Source organism: Nesoenas mayeri (genome assembly GCF_963082525.1).
Source record: "Nesoenas mayeri genome assembly, chromosome: 4".
Lineage (NCBI taxonomy): Eukaryota > Metazoa > Chordata > Aves > Columbiformes > Columbidae > Nesoenas > Nesoenas mayeri.
In genome coordinates, this window is record NC_137540.1 from 51150742 (window position 1) to 51163976 (window position 13235).

At 36.5% G+C, this 13235-nt stretch overlaps 1 protein-coding gene across 1 annotated transcript in view; it reads left to right on the forward strand.

Moving 5' to 3' along the window:
- GABRG1 (gamma-aminobutyric acid type A receptor subunit gamma1) overlaps positions 1 to 12970 on the forward strand; it is a gene marked incomplete at its 3' end in the record, with an annotated part of 48709 nt that extends 35739 nt beyond the window's left edge. The window contains exons 4-9 of the mRNA XM_080344128.1: positions 270 to 490; positions 2894 to 2976; positions 4233 to 4370; positions 4493 to 4645; positions 7724 to 7935; positions 12692 to 12970. Of these exons, the coding sequence (XP_080200254.1) occupies positions 270 to 490; positions 2894 to 2976; positions 4233 to 4370; positions 4493 to 4645; positions 7724 to 7935; positions 12692 to 12970 (1086 nt within the window). The remainder of the gene's footprint in view (positions 1 to 269; positions 491 to 2893; positions 2977 to 4232; positions 4371 to 4492; positions 4646 to 7723; positions 7936 to 12691) is intronic.
- Between the last annotated feature and the right edge of the window lie 265 nt (positions 12971 to 13235).

Consider the following 13235-nt stretch of genomic DNA (forward strand, 5'->3'; position numbering starts at 1 on the left):
CCCCCAGAAGTGGTTGCATTGTGTGGTGGCCTCCAAGTTGCAGCAAGCTTCCATGTCTCCTCTTTAATTCATGTGTGTCAGGGGAGAGGAGGTAGAGACAGAATTCTGTGTGTGTCTTCCTCAGTCTGTAATTTCTTAGTTTGAGGCTACAGGCTGCTGTGCGCTGTGCAAGTAGCAGTATGAAAGATAATAGAAGTAGCCTTAGATTATATATAAATTAAAAATTCTTGGTAATGTATACATAAGTATGGCTGTTTCTCTGTTTTTAGGAATATACCATAGATATAATTTTTGCGCAGACATGGTATGACAGTCGTCTAAAATTTAACAGCTCAATGAAAGTGCTTATGCTTAATAGCAACATGGTTGGAAAAATTTGGATTCCAGACACTTTCTTCCGGAACTCAAGGAAATCTGATGCTCACTGGATTACAACTCCAAATCGTTTGCTCCGAATCTGGAGTGATGGAAGAGTATTATACACTCTAAGGTAGGTTTTTATTAACTGACTAGGAAAAAAAAATATTATGACCAGAAATATGAAAATAATGAATACGAATCAAATCCTTGGCATCTGTTTTGTTGTGGACCACAGGAATTTGCAAGGACTTTACCAAAGGAGGAAAAAAAAAAAAAATTATTTGATCATTAAAAACATGGAATTAGTAGCATTGAAATATATTGACTAGATTATTGAGTAAAGACAATTGAATGGGATAGCAAATTTTAATCTCATTTGTGTACAGGCAAGATTTTTAAAAGGTGTTATATAGCATGTAGAATGATGTGGTGGTCTGTCACTAATATATTGCAGATCTAGTCATAATGTGTTTTGCAGATTTTCTGCTCTCTAAATCATTCAGTATCTAATTTCCACCAAATTGTGTTCTGTAAGTAAAAGGTTAAAAGCTTCAGATAATAAAAATCATTAAAACTTTGATTAAAGCTAAGTCCCCAGTCCTGGATATACTGCTTCACATGTTTACCCTTGCAAGCTATTAAGATGAACAAATCTGTTCATCCAAATTAGGCATAAGCAAATATGTTGGTGATAATTCTTGGCATATGGGGGATGCTTGGACTGGTTTTAAGATTACCATCTAGGCTATCTGTAATGATCTTTGAGACACTTATAAAACAGTTCTTGAAAGGCTGCAGTCTACAGAAAGCATTTTAAGACCATCCCTCTCAGTTTTAATTTTTAAGTACACCTAAAAACTCTTGCAATCAATTAGGAGCTGATCAAGAAGCAGTCCATGCAGAGCATCCCATAAAACTGATTCTACTCTTAGGAGTTTATTTAGTTAGATATTTTTAACAAAACCTAGCACCTTTTAATTACTTTATTTTCAGTCATTTATGCTGTTTTCATATGCAGGCTAGTAGTGTTGTATGAACAATTTATAAAAATCTTCTATGTCAGAAGTAAAAAGAATATTTCAAAAGTATTCTCTTTATTGATTTTTTTTCTTAAGATGTTTAATTTGAGAGCATACAAATATCTCCAAAGAACACTTTTTAAACAGCTTATTATACTGGTGTTTATAAAAATCTTTAGACAGCCTTTTCTCTTAACATGCTAATATATTTTTTTTTTCTTTTTGTAGCTAAAAAATCTAGAATCATACTTTGGACCTTATGCTTCCATTGCCCATTGAGTTTCAATGTACAATTTCTTTTAAACAGGATATAAGTAAAACAAAGAACAAATGCAACAAAAAAACCCCATGTGAGCTCTTCCAGAGCAATGGGTTAGATTTATTGTGCTAGACCATGAGCTATGAAGTACAATGAGCTAGTAATAAAACAGCAGGACACACAAACATCTGTATAGGTGAGGATATGGCCTGAATTTGGCCTCAGGTGGAGTAACATTGAGAGGTTCACATATTGGTTATTGAAGGAACAATAATAGGATCTGACAGTGCTCCAGGTTTGCTGACTCCCCTGTACCATCACTCTTTGCCTGTTGATACTTGAGGGAGCAGACGTGGTGATTGTTAGTTTGCTCACAGACTTACAGGGCTTTCGGGCAGCGTGTGGCAGAATCTTCCTTTCCCCATCCCTTTTAGTCTAGTATGCAAGTATTGCACACAATCAAGTATGTAAGCATTATGTTAATTTTCAAAGTTGATTTTAGAAGACATTCTGACTTTCTTCATTGTGTTACCAACAAAAGAGGAGATATTTTAAATGCAAGGAGGGCAGTTTGGAGTCTAAGCCATTATCTAGTTTCCCAGTGGAAGTTAGTGGAACTGGACTTTACATTGGTTGCGTTGAAGCTCTTTGGAAATCTATGATAGTATTTTCGAATGCAGCAAGTGATTCAGTTGATACATCATGAGTCCTAAACTGCTTCTAAAATGTATATTAGTTGTGTGAATTACCTTAATGCCTTAGATATTAAATGAGTAGAAATATCAAGGCTGCTCTTTCTTTCCCATGCTGCTGTTTTCACCAGAGCTGCTTCCATGAATATAGAACAAGCCAAAGTGTGTCCCCACTGAATGCAATTTGACTTGACAAATGTGTTCTTCAGAAGCTTCCTTTATTTGCTGTTACAAACTCCCCTCCTTGCCCTGCCTTCAGTCCTTCTCTTTTATCCCATTTCTGGAAGAGAGCCAAGAGATCCCACCAAATCAACTGAAAGATTTTAAATGGCTCAACATGCCAACTGAAGCAATGCAGGTCCTCAGGTTTCCTATGATAAGAGTTTCTGTTTTTTGCCGGTGATGCTGGATGTTTTTTGCAGATACACAGCTGACTATGCATAACATCCATTAATTGCCAAAATTGATTTCTGTGCATGTTCTTTACTATCTAGTCTGAAGTGTCTGGATGATTGAATATAATCTTTTTTCTCCCTCCCCTCACCCCTTCCTTTTCTAATTAGGCTGACAATTAATGCTGAATGTTATCTTCAGCTTCATAACTTTCCTATGGATGAACACTCCTGTCCACTGGAGTTTTCAAGCTGTAGGTGGTATTTTTTTTTTTTCTTTTAAATACAGTCTTTAAATTTCCTTAATTTCTGGTAACAAGAGGGCAAGTTTTTCCTTTTAAAACCTTTTAGTGAAGGAAAGAACCAACCTGTTTATGTTTTGATTAGATACATCGCATTTTTTAATGCATTATTAAATGCAGTAATGAATACGTTGAATTACATGCATTTCAGTTAGTTGCAACTTTAAAAATATTCGTATTGCTTAGGAGACTGATACAATGCCCATTCCAGTTAATAGAAGTCTATTACCCTGAAATAACTTCATTTTTTGTGCCTGTCAGTTTTGCCAGTTTTGAATTAGTTCTGTGTAGTATACCTAAAAGGAAAACTAAGCTCTCTTCTTCAGCCTGTTCCTATAAATGCTTAATCAGTATAAAAAGTCCTTCTCCCTTCAGTAGGACTTACTTATGTGAGCGAGAAACACAAATTCCAGGCTTCATTTATTTAATATAAACTCTATTAAAAAAAGTGTTCCTAAGGGAATTGTGCTATTACTGGCAAAAGAAACCCGAACCACCTGAACAAGGTTAAGTGACTTATTTCTAAATGCAAAATCCAATAGCCAATGAAATCAAACTTCAGTGATTCTTTTTAAATTAATGTTTTTGTTTAGCACTTCCTTCTTGAGTGCTTCCAGCTGAATGAGCTTTGGTAGGTCCATTGATTAAGCAGTTGTGCCACAGAAGCAATTCTTGCTTAATTTCATTTCTGCCTTGCTGCAAGATAATGTGGGACAACATGTGAGGGACTTGAAATTCAAGAAGGTTGCACTTCCTTGAAGTACTGGACAGTGAGTCAGGCCACAAAAATCCATTCTGGGAAAAACAGACAAAGAAATTGTCAATAAATATCAATAGGAATTTTATCAAATTGTGTAATAATAAGTGTCTGTCCTTTTAAGCTCTTTGTAGTCTTTTAATGATAATATATATTACATTTGTGTATTAATTTATAGTAATGATTCTGAGCTAGTTTTTCATATCTGAGTTCCAGAATATTGTGTATATATTTCCTCAACATTTATATATACATAGTTTTTGATCGATCATATATTTAGCTAGGCTAAAAACTGAGGCTAGATATTTTGTGGTTAAATTTTAAGTCTGGCTTTCTCTCTGACCCACTTTCTGTATAGCCCTGCTCTAGTTTATAAACAACTTCAGAGGTCACAAAACATGCCTTGGTACATACTGTGGTTGAATGCTTAATTTTCTCTGTTTTGTTTCAGATGGATATCCCAGAAATGAAATTGAATACAAATGGAAGAAAACCTCTGTTGAAGTGGCAGATCCAAAATACTGGAGATTGTATCAGTTTGCATTTGTAGGGTTACGAAATACAACTGAAATTTCTCATACCTTGTCTGGTAAGGCAAAGTTTAAACTTTTATTTCATGTAATATCTATGTAGAACAAGGCTCACCGATGAAGATACAACTGAAAACCATTTTCAGTGTCATGAATGTTTTGTCTTTTTTTTTTTTAATAGGTGATTATATTATTATGACAATCTTCTTTGATCTCAGCAGACGTATGGGATATTTTACTATTCAGACATACATTCCTTGTATACTCACAGTTGTTCTTTCATGGGTATCATTTTGGATCAATAAAGATGCAGTTCCTGCAAGGACTTCTCTGGGTAAGAATGTATTTTTTCAACCTTGAAGGGTCTGGTACTAGCCAGCAATACAATTCTGCAGCAGGGAGCAAATTAACCACAGTTGATTCCCCTTCGGTGTGTGACCATTGTTCACCCTTTCTCTTGAACTGCAAGATTAAGAGTAGGAGGATCCTGCTGTGGTTGCACAGCAGGGCTTAAGGAGGGAGTATCCTGATCCAAGTCTTGTGGATCTGCTGTTGTTCACATAAATACATATTTTCTCCTTCATATTCTTCTTGTAATCTCCAGAGATGGCAACAGGTAATCATTAGTCTGATTAGTATGATTGGACTTCACATCTCATCATGGAACAAAGGATGTCATTACTACACAGACAAAGACTGTAAAGATCTGGTGGTGTCCGTTTTTGTTTGTTTTTTATTTATAATGTTGTTTTTGTTTATTTTTAATAACAGAAATTTTTCAAATTATTCAGTTGCTCTTTTAAACCCAGGATAGGACAGAAAATTTGCAACCAAAGTTGCACTTCAGGCAGTTAAGCATTTAACTCACAAAAACTGACTCACTGTCCTGATTTTACTGTGGACAGTACTGAAGTGTGTTGCAAGTTCTGCTACAGGGATAATTTTGTGTTAGTGTCATCTTGGCTGACCTGTTTAGCATGGTGTCAGTCTCCACTGTGTGACTGTTTAGGATTCATGCGCTGCCTTGGAGAGGCATCATAGTCCCCACAAAAGGCAGGATAGACAGGGGTGCGTGGAGAACACACAGTAGCAACTTCCAGTTCAGCAGCGATGGAGGCTTTTAGTGAAACAGGTGATAGCAGTATGACATATTTCAGGGGGAAGATCAAGAGCTGAGAAGGTATCTTAGGAAGTGAGAAATGTGAGTTACTTTTCCTCATCAACTCATAGGGTTGTGGACAAACCATTCTCACGTTCTAGGAGCATTTCCTATTGGAAGGGTGAGCCCAGGCTTTAACTCTCTGCCTTTCCCACTGAAACTGGACCACTGTGCAGTCAAGGCTGCAAGATTAATGAGTCAAGACTGAAAATAAGAAAAATGAGCATGGCTCAGTAGCATAATGAAAAGACAAGGGAAGAAAATCAGAACCTTGGATCTTAACATTATGCTATTTATAAGTACTGCAAAGTTTAGTGAAGTCTTGAATAAATAAGCGAAACTATTGATAGTTTCAGGTCTTGATTTAGAAATTTATTGTAAGTTTTCTTTGACTAATCATCGGACATCATTGTGGGTACTGTCTGGAAAGGCAGTAGCTATGACGGAAAAACTGTTGTATTGCTATCCTGCTAGTTTTGTATCCAGTTTGTTCTTTTCTGCAGAGTCCTTTCCCTGTGCCACAAACCTAGCAAATTTGCCTTTGATCTCATGGTTAAGCTAGAGTTTTCATGCTCCCACTTCAGCAGTACTAAGCTTCATCTACTTGAGATGTACTACAGATGTTTGCAATGTCGAGTTTGCAGTTCCCTGCAGTTTACTCTGAGCTTCTTTTGTGTGAACATGTGGAAGCCATCGTTTTGGCGGGTTGTAGGAAGACTTTTCCCACATACAGATATTCTGGTGAAGAAGAGAGACAGTATCAGTCAGTAGACAAAATTTTATAGAAAAAAATATGAGAAACTAAGACAAGATAGCCAAAACTAAGGAAAGTCCATCATGGCAAGCAGTCGTAACGCTGTGGAAGATTTGCTCCCTGTGGCAGACTCCTATATGCTTTTCACACAGTGAAGAGGACTGGGAAAGTCCACGTTTCTTTTTGTCCTCTCTGAACAGAAGTCAGTAAGAGGAATCATGTCACTTCCCCCTGGATGCTGTGCTGGGTTCTGGTGTAGTGAAAAGGCTTGGGCCTTTGGCATATGTTGAAAGATCCTGTCAGATTGTGGTTTCCCGAAGGAAAACGTTTGAGATTATTTAGATTTATTTAGATATTTAGTTATGCAAAGAAATGCCTGATTGATTTGCAAAAGCATCTAGTGGGGGTGGAGCACTTTTAAAAACTCTGTGGTTATCTGTTTGTCCTTTTAGGTATGTAATTACATTGGGAGATCTGTTGCAAAATCACCACTGCTTTCCTGCTGCAGGATCAGTCCAACAACCCCTGATTCCATGCTTTGATTTAAAAGGCATAAACAGCCTTAGATCGGTGTAACACGTTTTTGTGAATAAGCTTGTGCATGTAAATAACCTTATTTGTGTGTTCAAGTATTGCTCTCCAAAGGAAAGGTCACATCTTAATTTTAGCCTGCTGTGAAAAAGGCTTTGCATCTCCCTGAAACATCAAATATATGAAGAAAGTGTTAAGTGTTAACACCTTCCAAATGTTAAACCAGTGACGAGTTGTATAGTTGAGATTCTGAACACATGGCTATTAAGGCCAGCTTGTTCTTTTAATTAACTTGTATGTAAGTGAATCAATGGAAACATTTTCTATTACTTAAGACACAGTATTGAAAAACCACCTAGTAACTTAGAATGGGACCAGAAAGGCCATGAAGGTCATCTGGTTTGGCCTGCTACATGTCAGAAGCGAACAACTGAAAACTTTTACTTTTTCCCGTGTTTTCTGAAAGTGTGAAGTCATTGATATATAACACCTTTTTTTTTTTTTTTTTTTTTTCTGAAGGAGTCCTTTTGTACATTTTGAACTTTCAAGAGTGAAAGGACTTTTTTGTGTTAGTAGAATTTGTGTGCTTATTTGTACCTCCTTGTCTATTGTATTTGTTTTACGTGGATATTCTATAACATTTATAAAATTACACAAACTGTTTGGGTGTCATTGTTTATTCAGTGTGTGTTGAAAATGGGAGGAAGTTAAACTGAAGGTGAAGTGTGCTGCCTTCTTCATGATCCCATGGTGGCCAGTGGATCCATAGGGAGGGCTTGTTGCACTAGCACTAATGTGTGCGGGTGTGATCAGCAGTGAATCCTGATGTGGCTCAGTTCCTGTATGCATTGTGAAAGAATTAAGGGCTAATTTGAAGATTTTTTTGGTGACAATATGATTGGATTACTTATATACTTCCTTCTTTCTGTTTCATTTTGTTTTGCTTTCTTTCTTTCTTCCTCGTGCAGGCATTACAACAGTGCTGACCATGACAACATTGAGTACAATTGCTAGGAAGTCACTCCCAAAGGTTTCGTACGTGACAGCAATGGACCTTTTTGTTTCAGTTTGCTTCATTTTTGTGTTTGCTGCTTTGATGGAATATGGCACCTTGCATTACTTTACCAGCAACAGAAAAGGGGACAAAGGAAAAGAAAAGAAGGCAAAATCTAAGCCATCAGTAAGTTTACTCAAACAAGAAGAAAATACAGAATGCTCTTTATTGTAGCATTAGTTTTGAGAGACTAGTTCTTAAGAAGAAAGGCTAATGTTAAAAGTTTACTACCACTAGTATTTATCATTTTGTCATTCTCATTTTCTGTAAATACTGCTAATGAACAAAGGGTTTAGATCATTCCACTCATATGTGAATGAGAACACATAAGCCTAAGCTATAGGGTGGTTTTAATATTCCATGTTTGCATGCCATGTCCAAGCCCTTGGTGCTTCTAGAGCTGCCTGTGAAGTGTGTGCCCATGTAGACAATTCTGTCTGGGCACAGTGCTACTGAAAACAGCACCTGGCAAAGATCCATAGATAAGACTGTAGCAGTAGAAATAATGCATATGGATTGAAGGTATGAGGATTTGTTTAGGTCTGCGTCACCTACCTTGGGTCTTATCTTGCTATCTTTGCAAAAGAAAAAGTGCTTATTATTGGTCAGGATTCTGACTCCCATTTCAGAAAACATACCTTTTTTTTCATTTACTTCATGTGTTTTTCTGGTAAAATGAGCCTCCTGCTTTTACAAGTTGTTATTTGTATGGTATGAATCCCCACATATTCCAAGAGAAAGTCTTACTCAATTTTAAGAGGCTTTCTGTTTGTGTAGTCAGAATACTGGAACTTCCAATCTATTGTTGGAAGCCAGTACAAATATTTAAAGCTAATTTTTAAACTAATAAAACGTTGAGGAAAAGGTGCTAAATAGTTGTATTCATTCAAACACTAGTCTTAATATCTGAGGCTTGACTGTAGTCATCTTTTAGAGAGAGTAAGAGGAAAGACAATGTTATAAAGCCCTCTTCTAGATCATTTCATGAGAGGAACGTGGAGCACAGCTGAATCATGTAAGTTGTCTTTTCAGGGTGCAGGCTGATTATCACCTGTGTAAGATCAAACAGAAATCAAAATGAAATTACAGAAGCCCGGATATGGAAATGCAGAAACTCTGTTATGAACCCTGTTATGCGACTAGTGTTGGAAAGCAATGGCATGTCCATTTTGAGCAGCACTGCTGTGGGAGACTGTCTTATGGGGGCACCACAAGGCTGCTCTGGCTTAACGTGGGATAAATGAGAGCCCTGACATTTCATATGGTGAGCTGTTTTGAGTGCTTCAGCTCTGTATTTAGGACAAGGCTAGTGGATTAATCCAGCACAGCCAAGAGGAAACCTCACAACTGGAAAATGGAAACCTCAGACCTCCTTATTGCTAGTGATAGAAGCAAATGTGGGCACAATGGGAAGGATGGAAAACAAGCTTTGGCAAGGGCCACAGCTGAGAAATGAAGGTAAAAGGTAACAGATGCTGCAGAATTTGGGACACTTCCCTGTGTTAGCAAGGTAGATTAAATTTTAGGTGGTGGTTGCAATGAGTTCTCAAAAACACTTAGGGAAAAGGGAACTGAAATAAGTTTACGTTCAGCATGCGCAACAAGAAGAAAAGAAAGAGGGGAGGAAGTGCTGTTTATTCAAACCAGGCAGATAGTAAAGAAATGCTGCTGGCAGATCAAAAGCCATGGAAGTGGTTTGCAAGTATACACCATTGAATGGAGTAACGAGACTTTCTAGAAACTGTTCACACATCAGCCGTTTGTGCAATTATCTGCCAAATGCTTTGAGATTTTCAGCGTATATTACAATTTAAAGTGTAGAGTAATTGTGAGATAGCAACTATGTGACTTATTGAATAAATAGCTGGAGTTTGGTTAAAATTAGCAATATAATACTCAAAACACTGTTCAGTTGTGTTTTGCTGTGTTCTTAAAGCATGCTTGTTTTTCTTAGTTGAAAACCAACCATCTTTTCACACAGAATTCTTCAGACATGTTTCAGCACATTGTGGCTATAAGATCATACTAGATAAAAGCTTACTCTAAAAAAAGGGGATTAAATTTAATATAGTTACATGCAGGGATTCTAAGTTGATAATTAGGGGTTTTGTTTGGTGACATTTTATAAAGAGCTGTAAAATTTCTTGTTCCAAATAGAACAATTAAATAAGCTATCTGATTAATTAATGTGAGGTTGTACAATTACAAATTCATGTTTTTCTTTTTTCTTTTTTTTCCCCCGTTGTCAAAGATTTCTATTAATACTTTTTCTCTTGTAGTTATGGGTATGTAACTCAACAAACCATTTTAATTAAAATAGTTACTTTAATTCCTTCTGAAAGGTTCTCATTTACAGATGTTTTTTTTCCTTGGACAACTTGCCTTGCATAGGTCTTCTATTTCTACTGCAAAATGCAATAAAAGCCTATTACTCCAGAAACTGATGCCAAGAAAGTGCAATAAATAATCTTGTGCAAAAAAATGATGGGATTTTACAAATGATTCCAGCAGTTTCATCTTACAAAATATGTGCTGGCATCATTCAAGAAAGGTAGTATAAATTGGCTTATGTAAATCCACATTAGTAAGGATAATGAGTTTGGGCAGGAAAGATTAAAGTTAATTAGTTGTGGATCTTGTTCTGATCATCATTTCACCTGAAGTAAATGCATCACTTTTGCTATCCACAGACAATCACTTTCTTTTGTACATATATTAGTGTTAATGCAGAATAATTTTATTTTGGCCCTATTAGAGTGTATTAAAAATGCTTCTTACTATACATGGGGTTTTATCTACAATCACACTAGGCATGTACGTGAACAATCAGCATGTAGTACTGTATCTAAATGTATTTTTTTTCACTTTTTTCACCATTTTCTCTCATGCTGCCTCTTTCTTACACACATTTATGTATTCCCTGTAGGCAGTTAGGCCTATAAGGTGGCATCATCTTATCTGCCTCTTTCAGGCAACTTCTAATTCAGCCTGTAACTCAGTAGCCAGCTTCAGTCTGTACTGGTGACATGAGCAGTGAAAAGCAGTACTATTGTTTTTTTCTTCCTCTCACGGTGTTTCTGAGTTGAGGATACCTGTTTTACCCCACTAGTAGAAATAAAACATGCCACGAATCTTACATTGGCAGAACCAACAGTCAAAAAATTATTGTAAAGCCAAAGTAGGTGTGAATCAGAAATAACAATATTTCCCTATATATCTTCAACAAAATAAAAATTTTCTAAGTTAAAAAAATTGAACTTACTTTTTAAGTTTTATAAATACAAGCCCTGTTTGTAATACCTCAAATTAGGGTAGAAGCACGTAACTGCTGTTTGTTAGTGTTGTCAGTATTTTATCATAACTGAAAAGAATAATGAGGTCCTTTAGGATGATAATTAGCTCCTTAGGTCACTATGTCTAAAAAGTGTTGAAACAGCAGTCTGTGTCAAACTTCTCTGATAAAGACTCTTATTAAACAAAGCTATTTGAACAAGTGATGGATACAGAACTGCTTTAGCTTCAACCCTTTGGGCCATCAGGTAAAATGTGCCTGCAGCAATAGAGTGCCTCCTTAACAATGTATAGAGATCTGTGCAATGTCCAAAGTAGTTCCCTGGAAGTGGGACAACAGCACTCTAAAACGTAACAAGAATAGAAACAATGTGGCTTCCTGCTTTTCATAATTTTTTTATATTTTTAAATCGCCTGTCATTTATAGTTGTTTGAGAGAGATTCTTCTCTACACTTCAGTACACACTTAGTTCTTCTGACTGCATCTTTTCCTGCTGAATTTATTCCTTACATGACAAAATATGGTGGTGATAGAGAAAAGACAATGTAAGAGTAGTGTTGATGTAACCCCTATGTCTGAAGATCTTAGAAGAGATGCCAAAGATGGTGGGGTGGGGGGATGGAGATTGAAAGAAAGAGTATTATGGAGTAGTTTAAAAAGGCTATGAGATTTAGAAAGAGAAAAAAGGACAGAGAGAGAAAGACGTTTGAAATATTGAAGATGAGGAGAATTGTGTGGAAACAAAAGAATAAAAGTGGGAAAGATGGGCTGTGATAGTGCAAGTAAAAGAAAGGTGAAAAGCCAAAAGTATATGTACTAGGGCACACAGCTTTTTTTCTGTGAAAAATATATATGAACCTTAACATCTATTACACCCAGTTTTTACCAGATTGCAAGAGGGTTGAGTTATGGCCACAGAAAGTAAGATTAAGAATTAAGAGCTGAATTAGTCAGTTTCACTGACTTGAATGGCATTCTCCTGAGTTGTATTATGTCTTCATTTCTAGAGGTGAGGCATATTGTTTAGGGATTTTACATCAGAGGGTTAGATGATGTAGCCTGACCTTATGTGTCTCAGTGTATTAAACTTCCCTAGTGATGCTGTACTAATCCCCTTAGCCTTTTTTTGGTGTAGCTTCCAGAAACACATCCAGTCTCCTTCTAAAGACTCTAAGTGATGGGAGAACCATCATTCACTTGCTAGAAATGCTTATAGCCTGCTTGTGGACTTGCTTGTGACCCAGTTTTCAGGCTGTGACTGACTTAAAAATGTTCATTTCTGTTGTGTAGATGGAATCAGCTAACCCTGTCTGTGTAACTAATTATCTACTATTCCCAAATCCCAGTACAACCCAGTTTTCACTGTGGCAGGTGAAAATCATTCATGATCTTGTGCCTGCATGAGCTAATTATATACAGCAGTTCATAATTTACAATGCTCCCCACACTGTTTTTTTAAATATTGGAATTCCTGTATGTTATACTGAATGTGCTTATATTAGCCTTTGCTATGAAAGCCTATGGAATTATTTAATGGGAGAATAATAAAACCTGCAAAACTTTATTTATTTATTTATTTTTTTTCTTAAGAAACCACCTGCAATTGCTGTTCGACCTGGATCAACGCTAATTCCAATTAATAACATAAATCATCTCCCAGAACGTGATGATGATTATGGATATGAGTGCCTAGAAGGGAAAGACTGTGCTAGCTTCTTTTGCTGTTTTGAAGACTGCCGCACAGGATCTTGGAGAGAAGGAAGGATACACATCCGGATTGCGAAAATTGACTCCTATTCTCGCATATTCTTTCCAACAGCCTTTGCATTGTTCAATCTTGTTTACTGGATTGGCTATCTTTACCTATAAATTTCAGAGGTTTGACAAACTCAGAAAGAAATGCTAATTGAACAGTCATTAACAGTTTTTAGTGGGCAGTCAAAGATTAGAGCTGATCCAAAATGTTTGGATGCTTTAAAAATTTGAAACAATGAGAGGAAATATGGTGATGTAGTCTCCCTCTTGTGATCAACTATATAACTGATACTGGTATTTTGAAAAGAAAATTTAAAAATAAATACCCTTAAGGTTTAACTTGCCTGAACATACACTATCTTTGTCCAGCTCTAACGAA